Here is a 22,252-nt window from a genome sequence, read left to right as displayed (position 1 = left end):
AGGGTTTATTTAGAGATGCAAAGAGAACTGAAGCCAGTTCAAATAGGAAGTGCAGTTAGGTAAAGTAAAGCAGCATAAGAAGAACGACAAGGGTACGTTTACATTTTCTAATTGTTTAGGCTGCAACATGCTGTATATTATTACATTTTGAAGGAAATCAAAGTTTATTTACATATTAAGATAGTAAGAAGAAGTAACCCTGTACTCTAAGTAAGAAGAACAAAAAAGTAATAGAAGTAAAAAGGTATTTTAGATTTAACTTTAAAGTGTCACATGAATATTAGTGTTTTCTCCCCCCATGAAGGGCATATTTTTTATGAAAAAATAATGTCACGGTAAAATGCCTATAGTTCGGGCTACAAATATTAATTACTTTCATGAAAACCTTTCTGTCATTCCAGTTTCTCAATGTCAAGTATTTAAATGTCTTGTTTTATCAGTCCAAAACCCTTACCCTACTAAAATTAAGTCAATCGGGAAATCTCCAAACTTGAGGGGCTAAAAATCAGCATTTTTTCACATGTTTCATGCAACATGTATTTATAGATTTATCGATTTTCATAATATTTGCCAATTAAAAAAAACACAAATCAAGAACTTACATATTACAACATTTTTTTATGATTTCTCAAAATGTAAAGAACATTAATTGATTAAATCCACTCGTATTTAAGAGAGCGCATTTCGTTGTCCCCAACAAGCAAAGATGATGAGATTATGGTTTGTTTAACCCATGACGCATTTATGAACTAATATTTTTGTATTTCATATCCTTGTTGCAGTCAGCAAACAGAGCCTTCAGGGAAAGATGGTGCGAACTGCCCTCTTCCTTCTGCTGCTCAACACCTCGGGCTGCTGTGGTTTTGGCTTTAAAAGCTGCTTCATGTTCTACCCCGGGACTGGCAACATGTGGTGCAGCAACCAGAACATAGCTAACCTCACTGACGTCCTGAGCAAGATCCCAGATAACACAACCAAACTAAACATGTCCAAGAACAAGATCAATGTCATCCCACCTGGATCATGGAGTCATCTGTCTGGGCTTAAATACCTGGACATGAGCCAGAACAAGCTGGCCTATCTGAAAGGAGGAGCCTTCAGAGGCCTGGGTGTCCTGAAATTACTCAACCTTACCAGAAACAACATCTCACACATCAACTCTAGTAGCTTTGATGGGCTAAGTATGCTACAAACCCTGCTTCTGAATCGAAACAAACTTGGCACAATCTCTCCGGTTATCTTTAACTCCCTACCAGCGATTCAACATGTCGATCTGTCCAATAACATTCTCCAGAGTCTCAGCTGTGGAGACTCTAGTGGATCTTCTACTCTTCAGCGTCTTGATCTTTTCTCAAACAGCATCCGGATGATAAATCTGAGCTGTTTTCCTGCCCTGCAGCACATCACTCTGTCCTTCAACCCAAAGCTGGAGCTACAGTCCGACGTGTTTGCCTCCAACCCCGGGCTGAAAAGTCTGCTTTGCGAGGGAGTAAAAGCCGAAGTGCTGATGGGACTCTCGGCAGAGACAAAAAGGAATCTCTCTTGGGTCTCGTTTTCTCTGTCTTTGGAAGAATCTCCATTGACCATATGCGGGCTGCTGAAAGGAATGGAACAGCTTGATAGAGTTGAGGTTTGTGCGCTTGATTCTAATGCAAAATCGACATATTTGTTTAATGTCTTTAAAAAAACATTGTGTACATTGAAATGAATGCAGGTGGACTTGAAGAGATCCAGGTTACCAGAGACAAACTCCAGCCTCATGGACTGTGACACTCCAAGTATGGTGGTAATTAATAATGCAAACCTCGAACATGTTACCCAGTTATCATTGGGCAGGGGTAACACGAGCAAACTTTACCTAAACAACTGTGGTTTGATGCAGATATCTCGTACTACATTTGATGGTTACCCAGGACTGAGAACACTGCAGCTAAATAGAAACGCACCCGACATTCAGCGAGATACATTCCTAGGACTGAACCACCTTACGAGTTTAGGCGTGGACAGCTGCAGAGTTCGTGACGTTGACCCCAACTGGTTTGTCCCTCTGAAGAAGCTGACTCGCCTGTCTCTCATTAAAAATGATATCAGTTGGTTGAGAAAGAATGTATTCAGCAAACTTATTAAACTTGAGGAGCTCTACCTGCAGTTCAACATGCTGAAATACATCAATAAGCCCTTCAGTAAGTTGCGGAGGCTAATTAAGCTCAACCTCAGCTCGAACATCATCATTTTCATCAAAAGCCACACCTTTGAAGACCTTATCAACCTCAGGTAAGGAGTTTGCTTTTGTGTTCAACTTGTCTTAACTTTCCTCACTGTCCACTCATGTAACACATCCATCTGTACTTTAGATCTTTGAGCTTAAATGGGAACCGCATAAAGATGCTATCAACAGATATTCTGTCTGGCCTGACCAATTTGAGGAAAATGGTTTTGTACAACAACCGCCTCCGTTTTAAGCACAATGAAGCCCCTTTCATCAACCTTACTTCCCTTGAGGTATGACATTTTCTTCAAGAGTAATATATTAAGAGTGTTTATTGTTCAATCTGATGATCTCTTTATCTGTCTAACTTCCATGTCAAATCTTTAGTTTCTGGACATGCGGTACCAGGGGCCCGCACGTGAATGCATTGGTGTCATTGGACCAAATTTCTTCAAAGGTCAAAGCCGACTTCTCGCATTCAAGATTGGACAAAGCAGAATGTTAGAATTCCACCCGGACGCCTTTGTTCCTCTGATCAATTTACAAAACTTGTTCATAGTCGGAGTGGCTATGAAAAAGACCAACCTGAGCGCAGCATTCTCCCCTCTGAAAAGTCTGAAACAACTGACCCTCAGAGCAGCCCTCGATGTTCTCCCCGCTAACCTGCTGCCTCCAGATAACTCACTGGAGTATATCAAAGTTTGGTCAAACCACCTTCACACTGTGGACAAAAACATGCTGGATGCTCTGCCAAGGTGATGAGACAATAAAATGTCAATGCAAGCAACTCATGAAAGGATATTTAAACATTTGTAACATACCCTTATTTGTATTCTTGCCAAGAGTTGGAGAGAGGATGGCTCATTCAGTCTGAAGGCAAATCTGATAGATATGCTTTTCAAATCAGATTTTTCATAGTTGTTTTATTGATTGGAAAGGACTAGTATGTCCAGACATAACAAACCCATCTGCATGATAGCTTACTACCAAAACAAATTCTAAACATTTAATACAGTAAGGGGGTTTTAAACATGCAAGTGTGTAAGCAAACCATTTTAATGTAGGAACTGCTACTGTGTTCACTTATAGGCTAGGCGGAGAGGTACTTGGGGTAAATTCGAATTGAATAAAACTGTCAAACTTTGTGTTTACCTGTGTTTCCAGATTGCTTGTATTGGACATTTCAGACAACCCGATCAGCTGTAACTGTGATAATGCCTGGTTCAAGAACTGGGCCATCCACAACACTCAAACAAGGGTAAAAGAAGCTGCTGACATTCTCAAAAAAGTATTAATGTAGGTTATAAATTAACTTAAAAGCACAAAGCTGTAGATTTATTTTATTGTGTTCCCCTTGTAGGTGTCCTTCCTGTACGACCTTCGGTGTGACAAGGAAAGGAAATCTCCCTTCCTTTGGCAGTTTGACGAAAAGGCTTGCTCCTTTGAATACGTTTCCTTCACCCTCTTCATCGCCTGCTCTGTTGTGGACATTTTGTTTGTATGCGTGTGTCTGGCCTGGCACACACAGGGCCCCACTGTGCGCTACCTGCTGCTCGTCCTCAGGGCCAAACTACGTGGACGTAGAAGTGCCAAATTCCAGTATGATGCATTCATCTCCTACAGCTCTAAGGATGAGGGCTGGGTGATGAAGCAGCTGGTTCCCAACCTGGAGAGGCCTGCTGCAGGTGCACCCCCCCTCCGGCTGTGCCTCCACCACAGAGACTTCCGACCCGGCGCTGCTGTCCTGGAGAACATCGAGGCCGCCATTTACGGTTCTCGCCACACCATCTGTGTGGTGACGCGTAATTTCCTGCAAAGCGAGTGGTGCTCCGTGGAGTTTCAGCTGGCCAGTCTGAGGCTTTTCTACGATGGCAGTGATGTCCTGCTGCTGGTGTTTCTGGAGGAGATACCTGAACGCTGCTTGTCTCCCTACACACGTTTATGCAAGATTGTTCGCAAGAAGACCTACCTGCTGTGGCCGGAGGAACCACAGGAGCAGGACACCTTCTGGGTCAGACTGGTCGATGCTTTGAAGGACAAAGAGGAGGAGGAGGGAGAAGGAGGTGGAGAACATGATATGGCACGTCTAATTGGCTAGAATGAATGCTACATATTCAACCTATCCCTAATTCAATGCATTGATGCAATCCAACATAATATGGCAATTTGTTGTTACTCGAGTTACTGAGTTAAACGCAGTGGCGAGCCGTGACTTTTATACCTAGGCCCTCTGACCCCCCCTTCCCTCGAAAGAAAATAAGAGATATTACGTCACAGCGTATACTTCAGCGGAATATCAAAACAGCGGCCCGGGGTGCAAAACGCATCAATGACAGCGACCCTCTACCACACAAAACAACATCATTTATATAAACACCTATCATGACGGGGCACCCACAGCCAAGTAACAATTACAAATGAATGAAGTCGGCACGGCAGCCCACATTGAAAATGACTTAGGCCTACCTTTGATGATAAATCACTGAAACACAAAGTCCATCCTCCTGTCCTTTTGGATGAAGCACTTGCGGGTCATTCAGCTGATCCTTTGCCACTCCAGTTTATCATTGTAACTCAATCTTGAAAATGACTCTGTTAATAATTTCGCAACGATGTCACCACTATCACTGAAGTGAGCCATCATGAACGAACTTATGCTAATCATAAATCTATCCATCATAAATCTATCGATTAGATTTATGATTCGAAAATAATAAAAGTAGGGTAGACATGTGGATATTATCCGGCTGAACACAACGTGCATTTATCTAACAGGTTCGTTTTCCACAGACCTTATTTCGAGCTATTTTCCACCGTTGCTTTCTGTCGAGGGAATCCGAGCGCAGCTTACTTCCGGGTTTTAGGACGCGTCACTGCACCCCTTGCATAGACCTCACAGCGGGCGGAACTTGTCATAAAGTCCGCGAAAATAAAGCCCGCCCATTTAGAGGGAAGATATGATTGGTCAATTGTACTGTCATTTGACATTACTCTCTCGTTGAGTTACTATAGCTGGCCCTCTGTGAATGTACAGAGAACAGAAACTGAACAGGCAGATTCGAAGGATTTATTTCTTTGGAAAGTTATTTTGGTAAAACTAATGAAAAATGTAACAACAAAATATTAAAAAATATATTTAATGTAATTTTTTTAATGTTTTCAAATATTATTTTTTAGAATATCTTAGGCCCTCACAGAGGGCCTAGAGGGCCCTGGCGGCTCGCCACTGGTTAAACGTTTTGTTTTTATTTAGTTGTGGCTCACTTCTTGTTGACATCATTGCTGCCTAGTAAAAAGTGGAACATGCTCACAGCAGGGTACTTTCCGGAGAAGATTATAATAGTCTGTTAATAATAGAGTGCATTAAGTCTTGATATATGAAGTTGGTTTCCACATAAAAAGTGAGGAAAAGTTCTATAATTTCACTGTAATTACCTTTTTCTTTTGGCTTTTAAAGTTTTGTGTGCGCTGTTTTTATGAAATGCTCTTTGTTTTATGTATTTTTTCATGAGAAAAAGGAGAAATATGTAGCAAGAAAATTCACTGTAAGGGCAGTTAAGTCCATTTTACATTTCAAGCATTCTGTAGGCTGAACCAATTTGTTTAAAAAAAAAAAGGATTAAAGGTCATTTTATACCATAAAAGCTAGCATTACAAATAAAAATATATTCATTTGTTCTATTGCTTTAACATTACTGTTGTGTTGGAAAAAATGCTAAATCTACGACAGTTGACTAAGGAGTCTTCAATAAAAAAAAGTGTCGAAAAAATAAAAATATAACTCCAAAACTTCCAAACACTTCATTTATTTGACGTTATACATTCAAATGAAAATAAAAAATATTCATATATATTTAATATAGAGCTAGTGAGCAAGGTCCAAGTTTTAAACAACACACAGAAGTCTTCCGTGTAGCATATATATATATACAAGGCATGGTTTGAATACTATACAGTGTGTATCCATAGCTGCACAGGTTTCATGGATGTTTATATTCTTCACTCAGTTGAGGCACGACTAGATTTCAGTGAGAGGTCAGGGATTGGGCCAAGTGCTTCAAGACTTACAGTAAAACATTTCAATCTCAACACCTAAACAGTAGGACTTGCAAAGCAAAGCTTAGCAGTGTTAAAGAGTTCCACACTGAAGCAAAAAAGTAGGAAAAAGAGGCAACATGACCATTCTGAAATTCAAAAAGGTACTTTACAGTCATGCAACGTCCTAAACAGTTCCTGTTTTCGGAGATGATATTTTCACGCTAATCAAAACTGAGCAAACACAAATCCAGGTTCAAAGAAAAAAAAGTCCAGTCACGGTTTTCCACTAAATTTGACAGAAGTTAGGGTGTTTGGTTGCACTGCAATAAATTACTTGAAGTCACTACACCAGTTTGAGACAAATAAAACAAAGCTTCCTCAAGTAGTCAAGTGATAAGTGCAATCCCACCCCTCTATATCCCCCTTCACACACAGACACTCCATTTTTATAAAACTCTCATACATAAGCAAGTTAGCATCACATTGTTTTCCACTATCAATCAAACCATAGTTATAGTACAGCAGATGCCCCAAAAATCAATAGCAAACCTTACTCTAACATATATCCAGTAGTTATGTACAACAGAACTGGTGCAACATTAAACACATACAAAATTATTAGATATAGAAACTGTAACAATAATAAAATACAGCAGATACTTAATTCATATTGGGAAATATATATTATTTATACTGTGTATTGCTGTCGTTTTGGCATTATAGAGGATCAATAAAAAGGCATGTATTCCTCTCACAGCTTATTTGACACATCTCCATGTTGGACAGATTATACGTCTATGGATTCTTAAAAAGAAAAATTACACAGGATTGATTCAATGAAAGTGTTTCACTTTCACAAAAAAAATCTAACAAAAATATGACCACTAATAAGAGGGATGGAAGCAGCAGGTCTTGGTTTTGACCATAACAGATTTGTTTCCATTTCCTATACAAGTCTTCAGCAAATGCTGGCATGGCCGTACCATCTGACCGAAAACTGAGGTCAGGAAGAAAAACTGAAACTGCAAATTCTTAAAAATTTAAATCTTTTTGGAATCTTTTGCCTCAAAAAGCTTCATACGCTCCAGCACCGTAAGTCCCTCTTTCAGGCTCTGAAGAAGAAGAAGAAGAAGAAGAGAAAAGAAGGTTATTTTATTCTTCATAGTTGACAAACGCATGTGTGCAGAAAACAAGAGACATCACAAAACAGTTGTGTTTTTCTGATATGGACAGCACACTATATTTTAATGTGCGATCTACGAAAAAAAGTGTTATGCTGGAATAGGTTCACTCCACACAGAGTGCACACAATGCACACATACATTCAAAACTCACAGACAGACAACAATTACAGACAAGGTTTTTACAATAAAAGTGTCAGTTTGGCAGTAAATACACAGGTTACATCATTAAATACAATATATATGTAAACTAAAACTCTATATCCTTACTAGTTTGATTTATAAAGTAACACCTAGACTGGCTTGGTCCAAAAACAACAACACACAATCTGCCAACATGCCAACATTTAAAGCTCACTACCTAGCACAATTAGATTTTTTGCTTGATGTGTATGTTAAACTTCAGTGTGTGTACCAATTATATCATGTTTTCATTTGTGAGCTTTAAAAAGGGGTTTGTCAGCATATTGGTTTTCACCTGGCTACAGAGGTTTCCCTTTTCCCCAGTCATTATGCTAAGCTAAGCTAATCAGCAGGCTGTAGCTTTACATTCACCTGATTTTGAGCAGTATCAAAAAGGTTTTTCAAAAACTTCTAGCTTGCTAATGCTCAAGGTCTGTGATACGGCGAGTTGGTTAAGGGGGAGGGAGGGGAGATCATGCGAGGGTGGTAGGGGCATGCTTTGGGCTACATCATGCTGTACCTACAGAACATCTTGGGGCGGGGGTTGGGGGGGAATCACCCCACAATGGGAGTGTCAGCTGTCCCATGATGCCTGTTCAATGACAGACTGATAGACAAAATAGACAAGATGACAAAACTTACAGGACAAGAGACTTTCAGTCAAAATGTCCTGAGCAACTGCGCAACACAGTGTGTGGTGGAACGATCGACAGTGATGAAGTCTACACGACAACTTTACAATACACAGCAACTCAAGTGGCAGCTTAAAAGTGTGTGGATTTACTCCATGTGTATGTTTGAATTTGGGACAGATGCCTGTAAATAAGGGACATTTTGTATTGAACTTGACACTTACCTTTGACCTTAGGCCTCTTGATTGCTTGGCGGCGTTTGATCGTTCCTTTTTCAGGAATTCTGGATTACTTTTTGATTTCATGATATCTAAAAAATAAAAAAGCACTACAGTTTAGCCAAAATAGTTTAATATGAACCTTATAGAGGTTCAGTGCACCTGGGGTTCTCTATACAGGGATAGCAATGAAAAACATGCATTTAAGGGTTAATGATGCTGACCTCAAAATGAGCTTCACCTTTATGTCGTTGTAAAGTGTTTTTATTGTAAAGTGTTTTTATTGTATGTACAGCACTTTGGCTCGACCAAAAATCGTTTTAAAAATGTGCTATATAAATAAAACTTGATTTGATTTGATATGTCAAATCCAAAGATATCATAATAAATTACATGGAGCACAAACAGGGCGATTCTGTCGCTCTTTGATACAGTTAACCATGTCCTGTATATGCACACCATTTTAAAATGTATATTTAAACATTGTTTACATTTCCCTATCTCGTGAAAAACTATAATACAGTATTTTCCCCCTGACTGGCTAAATTATTTATCAAGCTTTAGAAATGGTATGAAATGTTTTGGTAAATCCAATGGGATGTAAAATAAGGTTAAACTTCGTATTTACCGTATCCAGGGGTGACCGTTCCATCGACGTTCCTCTCTCCTAAAGCTTCTGTTGCAATGAGCAGCTTCTCCTTCAGTTTGCTGATGTCGCAGTCAGCCTTTGCTTTCACAATGCTGAGCTCTGTGTAGATGTCTTTATATTTTTCTGTGGCATACTTCTTGTCCTGTTGAAAAGTCATCAATGCAGCATTACTAAAATACACAAACATGAATATGTTATCTATCTAAAGATTGGTTTTGCTTACCCTTAAAGCAGACTGCAGTTCATCTTTCAAAGAGTGGATCTCCTGCTTAAGATACTGGATCTCCGACTCCTTAATTCGTAGCAACACCTACAAGATGGGCAGAACGGTCATACGGCAAAAGTTCCAATCCTTACTGCAAGTGTGCATTGTTTGTGTTTAGACATACCTCAAGTTCATACACATCTTTTCCCTGGGTAAGTGGTGACATTGCCGTTTCTCCACTGAAGCAGGAGCGCATCCGAGTGATCTCTGTAGTCAGTCGGTTGTTTAGTTCCTGTTGGAGAGAATAAAGTTGAGTTTAAATCCATGGACAGAAATGATCTTTACAGGTACATGTGCGTGTGTGCAATCCAACCTGGTTGTGAGCGTTGAGCTCCTGGTTCTCTCTCTGACACTGCCTGAGGGCCTGCCTCTCGGCCTCCAGGGCCTGGGCCAGGTGAGCGTTCTCCAGACATTTCTGAGAGTACTGCTCCGACAGCACCTCCAGTTCTCTGTGGATCGACTGCAGCTCCTCCCTGGACAGGCACGTCATCACAATATTAACCACAGTTCTCATTTGATGTTGACCAAACAAGTCTAGAATGAGGTGGACCTAATCATAAAAAAGGGATTTTCCTTAAAAGCTTTTATTTTCTCCAGTTTTCCAGCCGCTGCCAAATTCTTATAATTGCCAATCCTGCAACAACATAAGGATTATCTGCAAATCCACCGAAGTAGTACTATTAACACAAACACTTGTTTAAACCTCAGGGCTCTTAAACCTAAATAGAGATTTAATTTTTTTATATTTAACTCTTTAACATGGAATATCTTAATAGCTTTCGTATTCAAAACATACTCGTATTGTAAGCGCAGTTCATCAATGTCAGCGTTCAGTCCGCTCAGTTGGGAACGGTGGGTCTTGTTCAGTTCCTCCTTGTGTGCATTCTTCATTGCTTCAATAGCTACATTTCAAAAGGAATCACATTTAATTATTGTACGCTGGTTTTGTTTAAAGTGTAGAAATCACGGGTGAAAAAACGGTTTAATTACCAGCAATTGTGGCAGCAGTCTCCTCAGCCAAAAGTCTCTCTCTCTCTTCCATAAGTTTTGCGATCTCCCTCTGATGCTGCCTCTGGAGGTCATTTATCACCTTGTGGTGTGTGTCTTCCATTGTTGCAAAGCCACGTTCACACGTAGCCTAGAGGAAGAACGGATACACAATATGTTATTGCAAAATGACCTTTGCATTTACCAGCGACAGTATAATCTAATGTGTGACTATTCATGAAGTCCAATACCTATTATATATATTATTAATCATCATTCACTAGGCTACATGGTGTCATGCAAAATCAGTGATAGCATCCATGCAAGCTTTAATGACGTGAAGCCCAGCTATGTAAGAGAGTGAGGTAAAGCTGTGACATTTTAATCCATCATAGACTGCCTTTTTGTCATTAATAGACTGCACCTCCTTCTATAATTGAATGTAGGAAATAGTTTGTCTGTTAATGCCCAATGTTTGTGGCAATTGAGCCATGTTACAATTTTAACATTCAGGATTGTACTTAAGAAGAAACAACCTTCAACATATTTCCTTGCTTTGTTATGTAAATCTACCAGGGATGTCCCACCCTGATCGGTTTGGTCGATATAATGCCAAACTTGTATTTCCATGAGTTCTGCACCAACTACAGAGAGCATTAACGCCTGCAGTTTCAAGTTAGTTTTGCAGGTATTTGGTCATAAAATGATGTGTTGGACAAATTGACAATTCGTCCAAACGTTTATGAGACAACAGGATGATTCAGGGCGTCACCACAGCCATTCGGGTTCATCACCTGGGTACCACGGATGGCTGTGGAAAATGTCCTACCAATCACAATAAAATGATGATACTCTTGACTGGCTATTGGCTGTAAATCTAAAGTCAGGGTAGCCAAATGGGTGGATGAAAGCGCCTAACCTTACAAACCCTAGAAACATGCAGCTAGTATGGCTCTAGCGATGTAAGCAAACTATCTATGATGCAAGACTCAGAGATTTACAAACAATCTCGAAAGAAGCCAATTCAATCGCTCTGTGCATATTAGTAGATATGGACAAAAGCAGCTTGTTATGATGCTATCTTACTTTCAATCTAATACACTCACTTATGTACAACCAAAAAAATCACTACAGTATAATGAAAGAGCAAAAACCTTAAGACTCTCAAAGTCTCTCTGGTATTTCTCTCTCAGGCTGGCCACATCTCCTTCGAGGTGCTTGTTCTCCAGTTCGTCCTTCATGGTGCTCATCTGAGCCTCCAGCTCCTGGATCCGGTCCTTCAGAACCAGCATGGAGTCCACCTCGGACCTGGTATGTGCATCCTCCCCCTTCCCCTGCTCCTCCTCATCCATTGGTGTAGGGGCCTCGTCACAAGGAGGCGAGTGGGAAACCTCAAGACCTTGATTGTGCTGTTGGATACATTGAACGTTTTCCACATACTGGGAATGTAACTTTTCAATCTCCCCTTTGTGGATTTGCTGGAGCTCACAGATCCGCTGTTCAAACTGCTCTTCCAGTTTCCTCACGTGACCCTCGTGCCGCCCCTCCATGGTTTCCATGTCCACCAGCAGGACTTCTAGCTTTTGCTGAGTGTCAGCTGTAGTGTCCATGAGGGCCAGCTCTGTGGAGGCACGGCCTTTCTCAGCTTGGCTTAGCTCGTGCGTATGCCTCTGTTTCAGCTCTTCAGTGTCCTTCTGGAAACGCTCCTCCAGGAGAGCCAGTTGGTCCTGCTGCTGTGAAAGCTGGTTCACACGTTTGCTGATCTCACTCTTAAGCGTATGGTTCTCCTTCTTGAGAGTGGAAACGGCTTGTGTTAAAGTCAGGCGCTCCTCCTTTAATGATGCTTCATAATTTTCTTGGATTGCGTTGACTTTTCGGGCGTGCTGTTGGACAAGAGCATCCATGTTTTGACCCGTCTGTTTGCACCAGCCCAAGTCTTGTTCATGCATGGCCTGTAACCTGCATGCCACATAAACTACCTGCGCCTGGATTAGGGCGTCGCGCATACAGACAGAGGTACTTGTTAAACCATGTGAGGTTTGGTGGCCCAGAAGACCGTGGATCATTTGAGCCAGTCTAGGATGGTTTCCGCCATTTTCTATCTCTTGAGCAAACTTATGGAGGATTTTTGCTTGTCTTTGAAGCTCGTTGGCCAAGTCGTCATGTGCATGTTGCAGCGATTCAATAGAATTAATACCACAAGATGGCATTTCTCGAGCCAAATGTCTGTCTACGACTTCCTCAGCCAAGTCTCTAGCCTCTTCCATTTCAATTTGCTCCATGTAGGGCGCTAGTTCAGGGGGGGAAATGTCTGCTAACTTTTGTTCTCCAAACTCAAAGTTATTTTTGACTTCTTTTATTACATTTATCAAATCAGGCCTTTTGGAAGCTTCAATAATTGTTTTCAAGGCCATTTCCCTTTGATGCAGGTTATCATGAGCTTCAGTTATCTCCCTTTTCAGTATTTTGAATTTCTCTTCATAGCACATTTTAAGGTTTTGAATAGTGTAGGCTAGCTCAGCTTTAATTAAAGTGTTAAAGATAACTGTGGAATCAACATCAGCTGAAACACTTTCCTCTTTGGATTTAGCAACATCCGTCTCAGCTTTCTCCAATTCTTTCCAGAATGAACTTTCTAACATCAACTTCCTGGTCAAGACGTCAGCATACACTATAGCCAAGCACTCTTTGTCACCTCGTTGAATGTTCTCCAAGTCTTCCCATATCTCGGCAAGAGACTGTAGGAGGTCAGACTTTGACGTCTGTAATAACAAGGCCATTTTATTCAGAACAACCGCCTCGAACGATAACGTTTTGGCAAAGAGGTGCAAAGCTTCTTTATCTAGAGTCTCTGGGGTCGTATTTGCATGGACAACTGGCGACTGCTCCTCGGTCGTTTGTCCTTGTCGGATGAACAGTGATGCATTGAACAAATGGTTCTCTATCTCTGACAATGAGTGCAGCTGTGAACCGGTGGTAACATGAGAGCCATTAAGAATAGTCCTGACTTTCTCTCGACTGCTCTCCACACACAACAGGGCCTTGGCATAATGCTTATTGGCAGCACTACTCTGTGTCCCACTTCCATTACTAAACTCCTTATTGGGGATAGGATTTGTGTCGGTCATCTTCAGATCATCCTGAGATGCATCTTCTGCTTGGTTGGATTGCTCCCCTACATTTTGTGTGAGGTTTCTGAGTGTATCCTCTGTGGCTAGCAGCTTAGTCTCTAGGGCGTGTATGATAGAAATGAACTTCTCTGGGTCACTACTGGGAGAGAAAGTAATATCAGAGATGTTCCCTTTACTAAAATCGGTATCTTCCTTAACATCCTCGTTTACAAGTTGTGTTGTGTCTGCAAACGCGGTGCTCGCATTGATAGTGTCCATGCCCTCGAGACTTATGTATTTCTGGCACTGAATTGTGGAAAAACGTATCCTTGGTCTCTTTGCTTGAGACTCCTTATCATCTTGGGAGTTCTCCGTCTTGGATGAATTGTCATAGGTAAGTAAGAGATCGGTGTTCGCTGCTAAGGAGGCGGAGGTTTTAAGCCTCGCCTTCTTGCTCTTGTCTGGGATGTGCTGCCTTTCCATGCGTAGGTCAGCATAGCCCAGCTGCAGGGCATTGAGATGCTGCTCAAGCTCTGCTATGCGATCCTCTGCAACAACAAGCTTGGCCTGCAGGTCCTTCTCAGCACTACAGGGTTCAACTCTATCCAAGAGATTTTGACTCGTATGACAAAGAAGCTCCTCCTTCGCTTGCAACTTCTGTTCCGTTTCCTCCAAGCTGTTGCCAAGTGCAGCCATTTTAATAAGGGCTTCTTTCAAATCCTCCTCCTTGCGTACCATCAGCCTCTCATACATTTCCTTAGTCTGCCGGATCTCCTCCTCTTTTTCTCGTAGGAACTGGCTCATTTTCTGAAACTCTTGAGTAGCCCTCTCATAGGAGTGCTCTAGGGTGTAGTAATCGGCTTCTTCTGTTTCGAGGCGATTGCGAAGCTTGTTCACCTCACGGTCTGCTTCTGCTATCTGGTTAAGAAGCTCCTGACAGCGGCAGGTGAGATGGCCTTTCTCTTCTTCTAGCCTGCGCACACTCTCCCTTAGTGACTCCACCATGTCGGTCTTCTGGGCCAGTTCCTCTCGCAACTTCAGCATTTCCTCCCTGCTTTCTTTTGCCCCAGAAGCCTGCCTGCCTCTTAACAAGGCGTCCACCTGCTGCTCCGCCTCTAGCACACGGACCTCCATCTCTTTCTGTGCAGTTTCAGCCTCGGCTAATTTTCGACACAGATTCTGCCTTTCCTTCTCATGACTCTCTTGCAGGCTGTGCTGATCCTTCCTCAGGCGCTCCTCCTTTAGTGCTTGACCCTCTTCGGTCACATGTATCCTAGCAGTGACCTCTTGCAGCTGCTCCTGGAGCCGTTGAATCTCTCTAACATGGTCTCGTTGCAGGGCCTGCTGGCGCTCCAGGTGCCTGAGGGCCTGGTTTCTCTCCAAGAGGCTGGCTTCTACTTCACGGAGTCTATCCTCACTGTCCTTTAGCTGGGCACGTAGTGTGGCCTCACCGCGCCCATATTCATCTTCTTGTTCCTTTGAACGATTCTGTTCGAGCTTGAGCTCATTGCGCATTCTGGCAACAGCCTGTTCGCTCGCCCAGATTTCGGCCATTGCAGATGCTAGCTTAGTCTGCAGAGCCTGAATACCAGACTCGTGGTGGTCTACCGCATCCTGTGCTTCTGTGTAGCTTCGCTTTAGTGTCCGAATCTGCTGCTGAGCAAGATCCTGCTTTTGCTTTTGGGTTTCCAACTCGCCCTGCAAATCTTCATTAAGCGCGTGCAGGCGCTGCCACGGCACTCTTTGCGGTGAAGAGGAAGGGGATGTTGCACTCTTGAAAAAGATTGATGAAACAATTGTATTAATTACATCCTTATTTCACCTACCATATACGGAGAACCACATCTCGGGGGGAACCAGGAAAATAAGTTTTCCTCTCTTGATTTGAAGCTTTCTTTTGAAGCTTTTCCCAAGCTTCCACTGTGCTTTTTCAGAGGTGACTTGAAAATGGAAAGGTGCGAATGAAAACCCCCCCCTTCCAAAAAAACAAAAACCTTGCTGGGTCACTGATATAATGATTTATAAAAAATAAATAAAAAGCAGACCACCTACTTAACTTTCGCAAAGTTAAGTAGCTTTATTCAACAAAAAACGACATTCTGATTCTATGACAAATAGTAGTAACTTAAAAATGCACAATGTAAAAAAGCAGTTAAAGTATGCAATTCTGAAACGCCAATAAGCATGCAGAAATCAAGCTTGGAAAGGGTGCGCAGACAGAGAGAAAAAGCACAGCGCAAGGCTCCTTGATCAAGTTTCTTACCTCAAGCATTTCGGATCAAATCAATTATTTCCCAGGAGATGTGAAACTCCGTAAAAGACAGTTAATGAAAACTCATGCTAAGAACACCACAACCATGCGTATCAGTTTCAGAGATAAAAGCACCCACACCTGTTAGTAGAATATTATATAAGTTACAGTAGCCATACATAATACATCCGATATATCATGAGCTAGTTTACCGTATAACAAACATATAATCTTAATCTCAAACTTTTACTGTGCCACGTTTGACTCAGGATTGATTTCTCTTAATAAATGTTGGAATGCTATTTGTACATGTTGTCGCTAAACCAATACTGATCCTGCAGCATGGATGGTGAGTGTAGTACCTGCAGCACATAGCCCTGTCTGGCACTGTGTTCCCTCCCGAGTGCATCCTCCAGGTGCTCTTTTAAAACATTGTTTTGCTTCTGCAGTCGGTCCAGCTCCTGCTGCTTCTCTCCCAACTGGGCAAAAAGAAAGAAATTGAAGAAACAATGAATGACAAGACGCTCCAATACCATTAAGATGTAAATATGACCATAGTGAAGACACGCACCTCTTTGTCCAGCAGCACCGCAAGCTCATCAGCCGGCAATCTGTCAGAGTTACTAGAGTTTCCGGAAGCTGTGTTGATGGCAACTTGCTTCTCTTCTCTTAACGGCGTCGTCTCCACCTGATGCCACCGCTGCTCGATCTCTTGATGGACATCCGGGTTTTTATTTTTCTTCTTATCTTCACTAGCAGGATGCATTGCTGCTGGGTGGTCCACTTCCATCTTTCCTTGCTCATGGCATTCAGGTATTGATGGCGGTACTGGTGATGTCGTGTTAAGCGTGGAAGTCATAGTGACGGTAACAGTATTTGGCATGTGCGGGGCACTGGTTGTGCCATGTGGGAGGACGCCCCTCCTAACACTCTCCTTGTCTGCTTCTGGGGTCATAGAAGGTGGGTGAGCGCCTGACAGAGAGGACGTTTGGAGGGAGGAGGTAGAGATAGGAGAGGACTCTAATGAGGAAGGCGAAGAGGAGGTAGAGCAAAACGAGGACGTTGTAGAGAAAGATGAAGTGAGGTCCACTGTGTCCGCTCGCTCCTTTGCTCGCTTTTCTGTCTGCTCCATTTTAAACTCGGACCAGTCAAAAGTCTTGGAGCGACCGTCTCGTCTGCGCTCACGGACTCGGCTTTTACGTTGCTCGGAGAGAGGGCCAGAGGCGTTGCTTCCAGATGTCTGTGTGTGGACGAAGGACTTTGGGGCTTCAGGACTTGTGCTCAGCTCAGGTGAGGCCTGTGGACACGGCTCTAACATCACATTGGCTTGTGCCTTCTCTTCAGGGAGGGATCTGTATGAACAACGGCACAATACAAAGGAAACATATATGTAAGAGGATGCTACCAGAAAAAGATGAGGAATTTTTACACATATATCAGCTCAAGCTCCAATACACTTATATAAAGCTTTGCCGGACAGACAAAAACGCATATATTCGTTGCAGAGCAGCATCATTAAACTGTGCATTAAAAGCATGGTAATCAGTAAAATGCCTCAAAGTCAAACCCTTAACAACAAAATGCTTATATGGCACTTTGCAACAGACTGAAAGCAGCTTCGGTTTGAACAGTCATGATCTGGGGTAAGCCTGATGGCAGACGTCGCCTTTAGCTGCTATGCTAATGCTATTTGTATACAGTAGTGGCTTACTGTTAAGAATGTGTTGATGGGCACTTGGTGGTGTTGAGGGGCAAAGTGACCTGCCGGAATAATCTATTTTGGCCACGTTGTGTGTGGAGGTGTCAGGGAGGTATGAGTACGGGGAAATAAGAAGGGACAGGGCTCAAGAATGAGAAAGAGGCGTCTTTGCAAACATACCAAAAATAACACGCATTCTCCGCTTGGAGAGAGTTGCCTAAGATACACTGGCAGAATGTTTCAATCTGTGAAAGCGGGTCATAGTGTGTACTCAGTGTCTTGTGACGAGCCGTCTGAAAAGCAATACGTGGCTTTTGAAAGTACAAACATAAATGCTTCGGTAGACACAAACATATCCTCAGGAGAACAGTTTTTGAGCAATTACATGAAAAAAATAGACCCTCTTCTTCCTATTCACTAAAGGCCCTTTCTATCTCCTCTATACCGAGTGGACCGTCACACTACAAGGATCCTCAAACGCTCTGTGATCAACAGAAGGTCGGGTAGGTTATTCTCGTATGTTGATGTGATTGAAGTGTGTGTCTCTACGGTGGTACGACTGACAAGGAGACGTTACTCAACGATCACATGACATAGGGCGGGACGACAAACACGCTGGGACTGACATCGCTGAGCAATTACATCACTGTTCGAGGAGGGGGAGATATTCAACACACAAGCACTCCAACCTGGGCTTCAGAACGGACAGTTTCAGAGAGATGTTTTTCCTGGAAGCAGGTTGGAAATACCGGTTGAAGGGGGGGAGGAGAGAGAAGGGAAAGAGAGGGTGAGGAGGAGAGAGGGGTTTAAATAAAACGAGTGAGAAGAAGCAGTAGTTTTATCTCCCAGTGGTTTAAGCGGTAATCCTCTTTGGGTATTACCGAGTGACATCAGGGGCAATAGTGGGCCGCACATTCGTCATGATGGCCTGGATCCAGTTGCGACGGATTCCAGAGGTCATGGCAGACAGGGTGCACGCTCCCTCCTTACACTGAAAACAGAAAGGCATTTCATTTACATGAGTGACAGGGAAGTGACAACACGCCGATTAAAATACCTTTGAAACGAAGCTCTTGTTTTTGCACAGGCCTCAAATAGAAGAAATGTGGCGTTGCCTAGACGATGTAAGGCTTTTTTTGCTTCAGGGGCTGGACTCATTTGTTGCTACTGGTGGGTAGACAGATTATAATTACTGCATTAGATGACGTTCAGCAGCTTCTTACGAATGATGAGTTTTAAAAAGCAGCTCTCGTGCAGAACACTTCCTACTCTGAGGAGTACATCTAAACCTCTACGTTCTCTCTTGGTTCTCCGGACTCAGGCTCCCTGCTCATAGCTCTTTTTAACAGTATAACAATGGCACGAAAACACTGGCCTCACTTCTCCTTTACTCTACATCGTTGTGCTGTTAGACGACACTGAGCCCATGGTTACGAAGCTTAAAGCAGAACATCACACAGAAGGCTAAGTTTTTCTACTCTATCACTACACCATCTAGACTAGCGACAGAAGTGAAACGGGACGTTTTGATTCTGTCATGTATGTTTGCGGCTCCCTTTCTTCAAAGTAATTGTAACAAATAGAGTTTTGAAAGTCCGAAAGAGGCCCACATATTGCACTAAAGACACAGTGCACCCTACGCTGCGGAGCTCATACATTAAGGACACTTCTGGGCAGTTTAGGACGTGTGGGGAAACTGCTGCTTATCTATTACAGTGACTGACATTGTAATCATTTATGGGCAACCTTTAGTTTTGGGGTTTTCTAATAATCATGTTAATCGTCTCTAGAATAAAAAAATGAGCTGAGGCAAATAAAACACTGTTACATACAGTATACAGTACAATTACACATATGTCACATAGTTGTTTCCCTGTGCCTTTAAGCAAAGGATATCCACATTTAGAAAATGGATGAGGAAATATTCATTTATACTGAGGAATCCTTTGCTTAATGGCTTTAGTTTTTGTATGTAATACATGTACAGGACCTCTAGTGGAAGTTAAGTGATAAGGACACAATAATGGGGTTTGAGAAACAGGCACTTTATTTCACTGCTTTAACTGTAATGACGGAACAACAGCCTCTTCCAGTCTGACCGCGCAGCAGAGGCAGTGGACATAAATACTGAGGTTATTCATTTCTCGTCACCAAACCCATGTTGTTCTCAGCCAAAGAGACAACGATCCCTTCCACTTTTCTATTTCGGAATTCCCCCAGAGAAACCTAGCTGGGGAAGCTGCTTCAAGCAGAAGTAAACAAAAGAAGTGACCTTGCAGCCCTCTGTATCTCCATCTGATACAGTTTGAATCTATATGTAGCAGGAACAAAACCCACGCTGACATCAAATGGGTAACGATTTAACTGCATTGCAACTATATGCGTCTGGTTAGTATTTTGCCAGCAACAACAAGTGCTAACAATGTTTAATGGCATGGTGAAACGATTATAACGATTATATGATGAAAGTGTCCTGATCTAGGATTCACAGCAGCATCCTCAGAACTGCACAACAGTTGTGTAATTACACTTCAGAGTGAAATTACCAAACTGTTTTTAAAGCGTGAGTGTTGTTGAACAAATGTGGACAAGGAGGAGGTTCCGCAGCCTGAGGTCGAGCACAGCCAGACGAAAGAACAGTGTTTTACACCAGGCTGTCAGGAGGCTGAACTCTCTCCCCCCTTCCCCTCTCTCCCCTGCCCCCACTGGACTATAACTCCCCACCCACCCACACTCAAATCCAGCACAAGACACTTTTTTCACGCTGCTATGCAGTAAATGCACATTTAAGATAAGATAAGGACTTGAACTGGTGACCTTCCAGTTGCCAAGCCAAGTCCCTATGGACTTCGCCACCACCGCCCCATGTTATGGACAATCTTGCACCAAAGATATTGATATTGCAGTGACTGTTATTTATAGTGTTTTGTTTTTTTATCTTAATGTGTGCATATGTGTAAATGTGTCTGTTGATTGTGTATATAGGATATACATATTTTATACATATCTGTATCATTTTACACTCGGGATTGTTGGAAACGTCATTTCGATCTCTCCGTCTGTAAACACGAACTGAGTAAGATTGACATTAAAGTTGACTTTGACTTGAAAGCAAGAGGAAGGTAAAAATATTGTGAAGGATGTGAATTTAGAGTGACGCGGGGCTGCAGCAGATTTAGACCGCAGTGATGTCAGCCTCTCGCAGAGATGACAAGTCAAGTGGCATCCGTCAAGCAAGACAAATAATCGTTTGGGAAAGACCAAACACGATCCCTACATATGCCTCACATGTTGTCAAACAGCTGTTAATAGACCGGCTGGAGACAGCAGAGCTCATGTTTGCAGACAATGAGTTTCATCATTGCTGGTGATTAATGTCCCGGCACCAGGTGACGTGAAGAATCAAAACTCACCAGGATTTGGAAGCCGTAGTTCCTCTGGACCGGGAACTCTTTGACATCATAACAAGTGGAGAGGTCGATCTCACCATCCATTAATGAAGCCTAGGGGAAAAGACAAATTACAACATATTGCATATTTATTCAAAAATAAAAGCACACGGTCTCTGGAAAATGTGTTTTACCTCCTCGGCTATTGAGTCCTTGTAGTATCGCAAATTCTGATCAGTCAGGACAAACCAGTGTTTCTTCCACTAAAGGGGAGAAGACAACATAAAGTGGATGAGTATATGGTTTATCCAGTAGAAGACAATGTAATTCAATCCCTCAAATAAAAGTAAAATACCATCCCATCTTCGTACAGCTTTGTCATCCATCCTTTTTTGAAGTTCAGCAGATCTGGCTGCAATGAAGACAGAATAGAGTGATGTGATACTATGTGATGCTACTACATGAACTCATTGAAAGTAAAAGGAAATTCAGCCACCACTTAGAAGCCATCTTTGATTAAATATCAACCACATTGATACAAAAAGGATTGAAATAAAGTATATTTTGCACATTTAAGTTAAAGCCTTTTATTGTCATTATACACAGAGTGTCACTATATTTAAAGTCCTTACTAAGAGCTTTCATCACTGATATAACTAGAATACATAAACAACATCTCCATATGCACCACTGCGTTTATATATGCATTTCTTTACACATAGGTCACCACCTCAGCCTAAAGAAGAAAAAGTGCAGATACGTGGCTCCAGCTAACAGACCGACTGGCGGGAGCTGGACTTTCCCTGTGAAACACAAACTGCTGCACATTGAAACCAAGCTCAAGTCTGTTTATAGACTCTAAAGTCAAATCACTGGTCCAAAAGCCTGGCCTCTGCTCACTCAACAGTACCTTGTTTTTGCTGAGCTTCATCAGGTGTGGAGTCACAGCCTGGCAGAGAGTCATTCTGATGGCTAACTGCCTTCACTGCATATGTTGACAATCTGTGTCTTTCCTTCTGTCCCGGGGACATACACACGACTGAGGCTGCCTCTGTGTCGGCTATTTATAATTATCAGTAGCGTGTGCGGCCGTGGTGTGTACATGAATGTGTGTGTGTTTGAGTGGGCGGGGGTTCGGGCAGCTGCAGCTCGACCACACACTGACTGGATCACCCCTGCAGCACTGAGCAGACCTAGGATCAGTCGCAGTGTGTCAGACTGTGAGTCAGACGTCAAGAAGATACCAGAGCAACCTTAGGCAACTTTAGGGTTTCTTGGGAAGACTTTGCTAATATAATATTATATATGCGGACATGGACGATGTTTGAGGATATGGATACTTCAGGACATGGACGATGTTTGAGGATATGGATACTTCAAGTTTCAAGTAACTACACGGACCATGTCAATAAAATACGATTAAGCAGTGCAGATGCAGATG

General features: G+C 42.4%; 2 protein-coding genes across 8 annotated transcripts in view; one reads left to right on the top strand and one right to left on the bottom strand.

Moving 5' to 3' along the window:
• Positions 1 to 55: 55 nt before the first annotated feature.
• LOC117464974 (toll-like receptor 13) lies at positions 56 to 5,968 on the top strand. The gene is made up of 7 exons (XM_034107789.2): positions 56 to 92; positions 783 to 1,630; positions 1,715 to 2,274; positions 2,355 to 2,502; positions 2,597 to 2,964; positions 3,374 to 3,467; positions 3,570 to 5,968. Exons 2-7 carry the CDS (start codon positions 809 to 811, stop codon positions 4,305 to 4,307), a joined length of 2,730 nt encoding a protein of 909 aa, XP_033963680.1. The 5' UTR covers positions 56 to 92; positions 783 to 808; the 3' UTR covers positions 4,308 to 5,968.
• Positions 5,969 to 5,999: 31 nt separating this feature from the next.
• Positions 6,000 to 22,252, bottom strand: part of LOC117464792 (protein outspread) — a 51,096-nt gene continuing 34,843 nt past the window's right edge. For 3 of the 7 annotated variants that reach the window (XM_034107474.1, XM_034107479.1, XM_034107478.1), the window contains 16 exons: positions 21,167 to 21,223; positions 21,006 to 21,074; positions 20,836 to 20,925; positions 18,304 to 18,413; positions 18,112 to 18,150; positions 16,295 to 17,075; positions 16,086 to 16,202; positions 11,517 to 15,245; positions 10,366 to 10,513; positions 10,172 to 10,277; positions 9,689 to 9,848; positions 9,500 to 9,607; positions 9,334 to 9,420; positions 9,090 to 9,252; positions 8,468 to 8,553; positions 6,000 to 7,359 (listed from right to left, as the gene is read on the bottom strand). In XM_034107474.1, coding sequence (XP_033963365.1) covers positions 7,288 to 7,359; positions 8,468 to 8,553; positions 9,090 to 9,252; positions 9,334 to 9,420; positions 9,500 to 9,607; positions 9,689 to 9,848; positions 10,172 to 10,277; positions 10,366 to 10,513; positions 11,517 to 15,245; positions 16,086 to 16,202; positions 16,295 to 17,075; positions 18,112 to 18,150; positions 18,304 to 18,413; positions 20,836 to 20,925; positions 21,006 to 21,074; positions 21,167 to 21,223 — 5,922 coding nt within the window. In that variant the 3' untranslated portion in view covers positions 6,000 to 7,287. Of the gene's footprint in view, positions 7,360 to 8,131; positions 8,219 to 8,467; positions 8,554 to 9,089; positions 9,253 to 9,333; positions 9,421 to 9,499; positions 9,608 to 9,688; positions 9,849 to 10,171; positions 10,278 to 10,365; positions 10,514 to 11,516; positions 15,246 to 16,085; positions 16,203 to 16,294; positions 17,076 to 18,111; positions 18,151 to 18,303; positions 18,414 to 20,835; positions 20,926 to 21,005; positions 21,075 to 21,166; positions 21,224 to 22,252 lie in introns of all 7 variants that reach the window. The other 4 variants (XM_034107477.1, XM_034107480.1, XM_034107475.2 and 1 more) reach the window with 3 other exon arrangements.

Source organism: Pseudochaenichthys georgianus, chromosome 19, assembly GCF_902827115.2.
Source record: "Pseudochaenichthys georgianus chromosome 19, fPseGeo1.2, whole genome shotgun sequence".
Lineage (NCBI taxonomy): Eukaryota > Metazoa > Chordata > Actinopteri > Perciformes > Channichthyidae > Pseudochaenichthys > Pseudochaenichthys georgianus.
This window is presented reverse-complemented; position numbering and strand designations above follow the sequence as displayed.

What these genes read in the sequence shown, in the direction of transcription:
- LOC117464974 (XM_034107789.2), top strand. Translation starts at nt 809, where the DNA reads ATGGTGCGAACTGCCCTCTTCCTTCTGCTGCTCAACACCTCGGGCTGC. An exon ending in GAAGACCTTATCAACCTCAG is followed by an intron (nt 2,275 to 2,354) that starts GTAAGGAGTTTG and finishes TCTGTACTTTAG; the next exon opens with ATCTTTGAGCTTAAATGGGA. An exon ending in ATGCTGGATGCTCTGCCAAG is followed by an intron (nt 2,965 to 3,373) that starts GTGATGAGACAA and finishes CTGTGTTTCCAG; the next exon opens with ATTGCTTGTATTGGACATTT.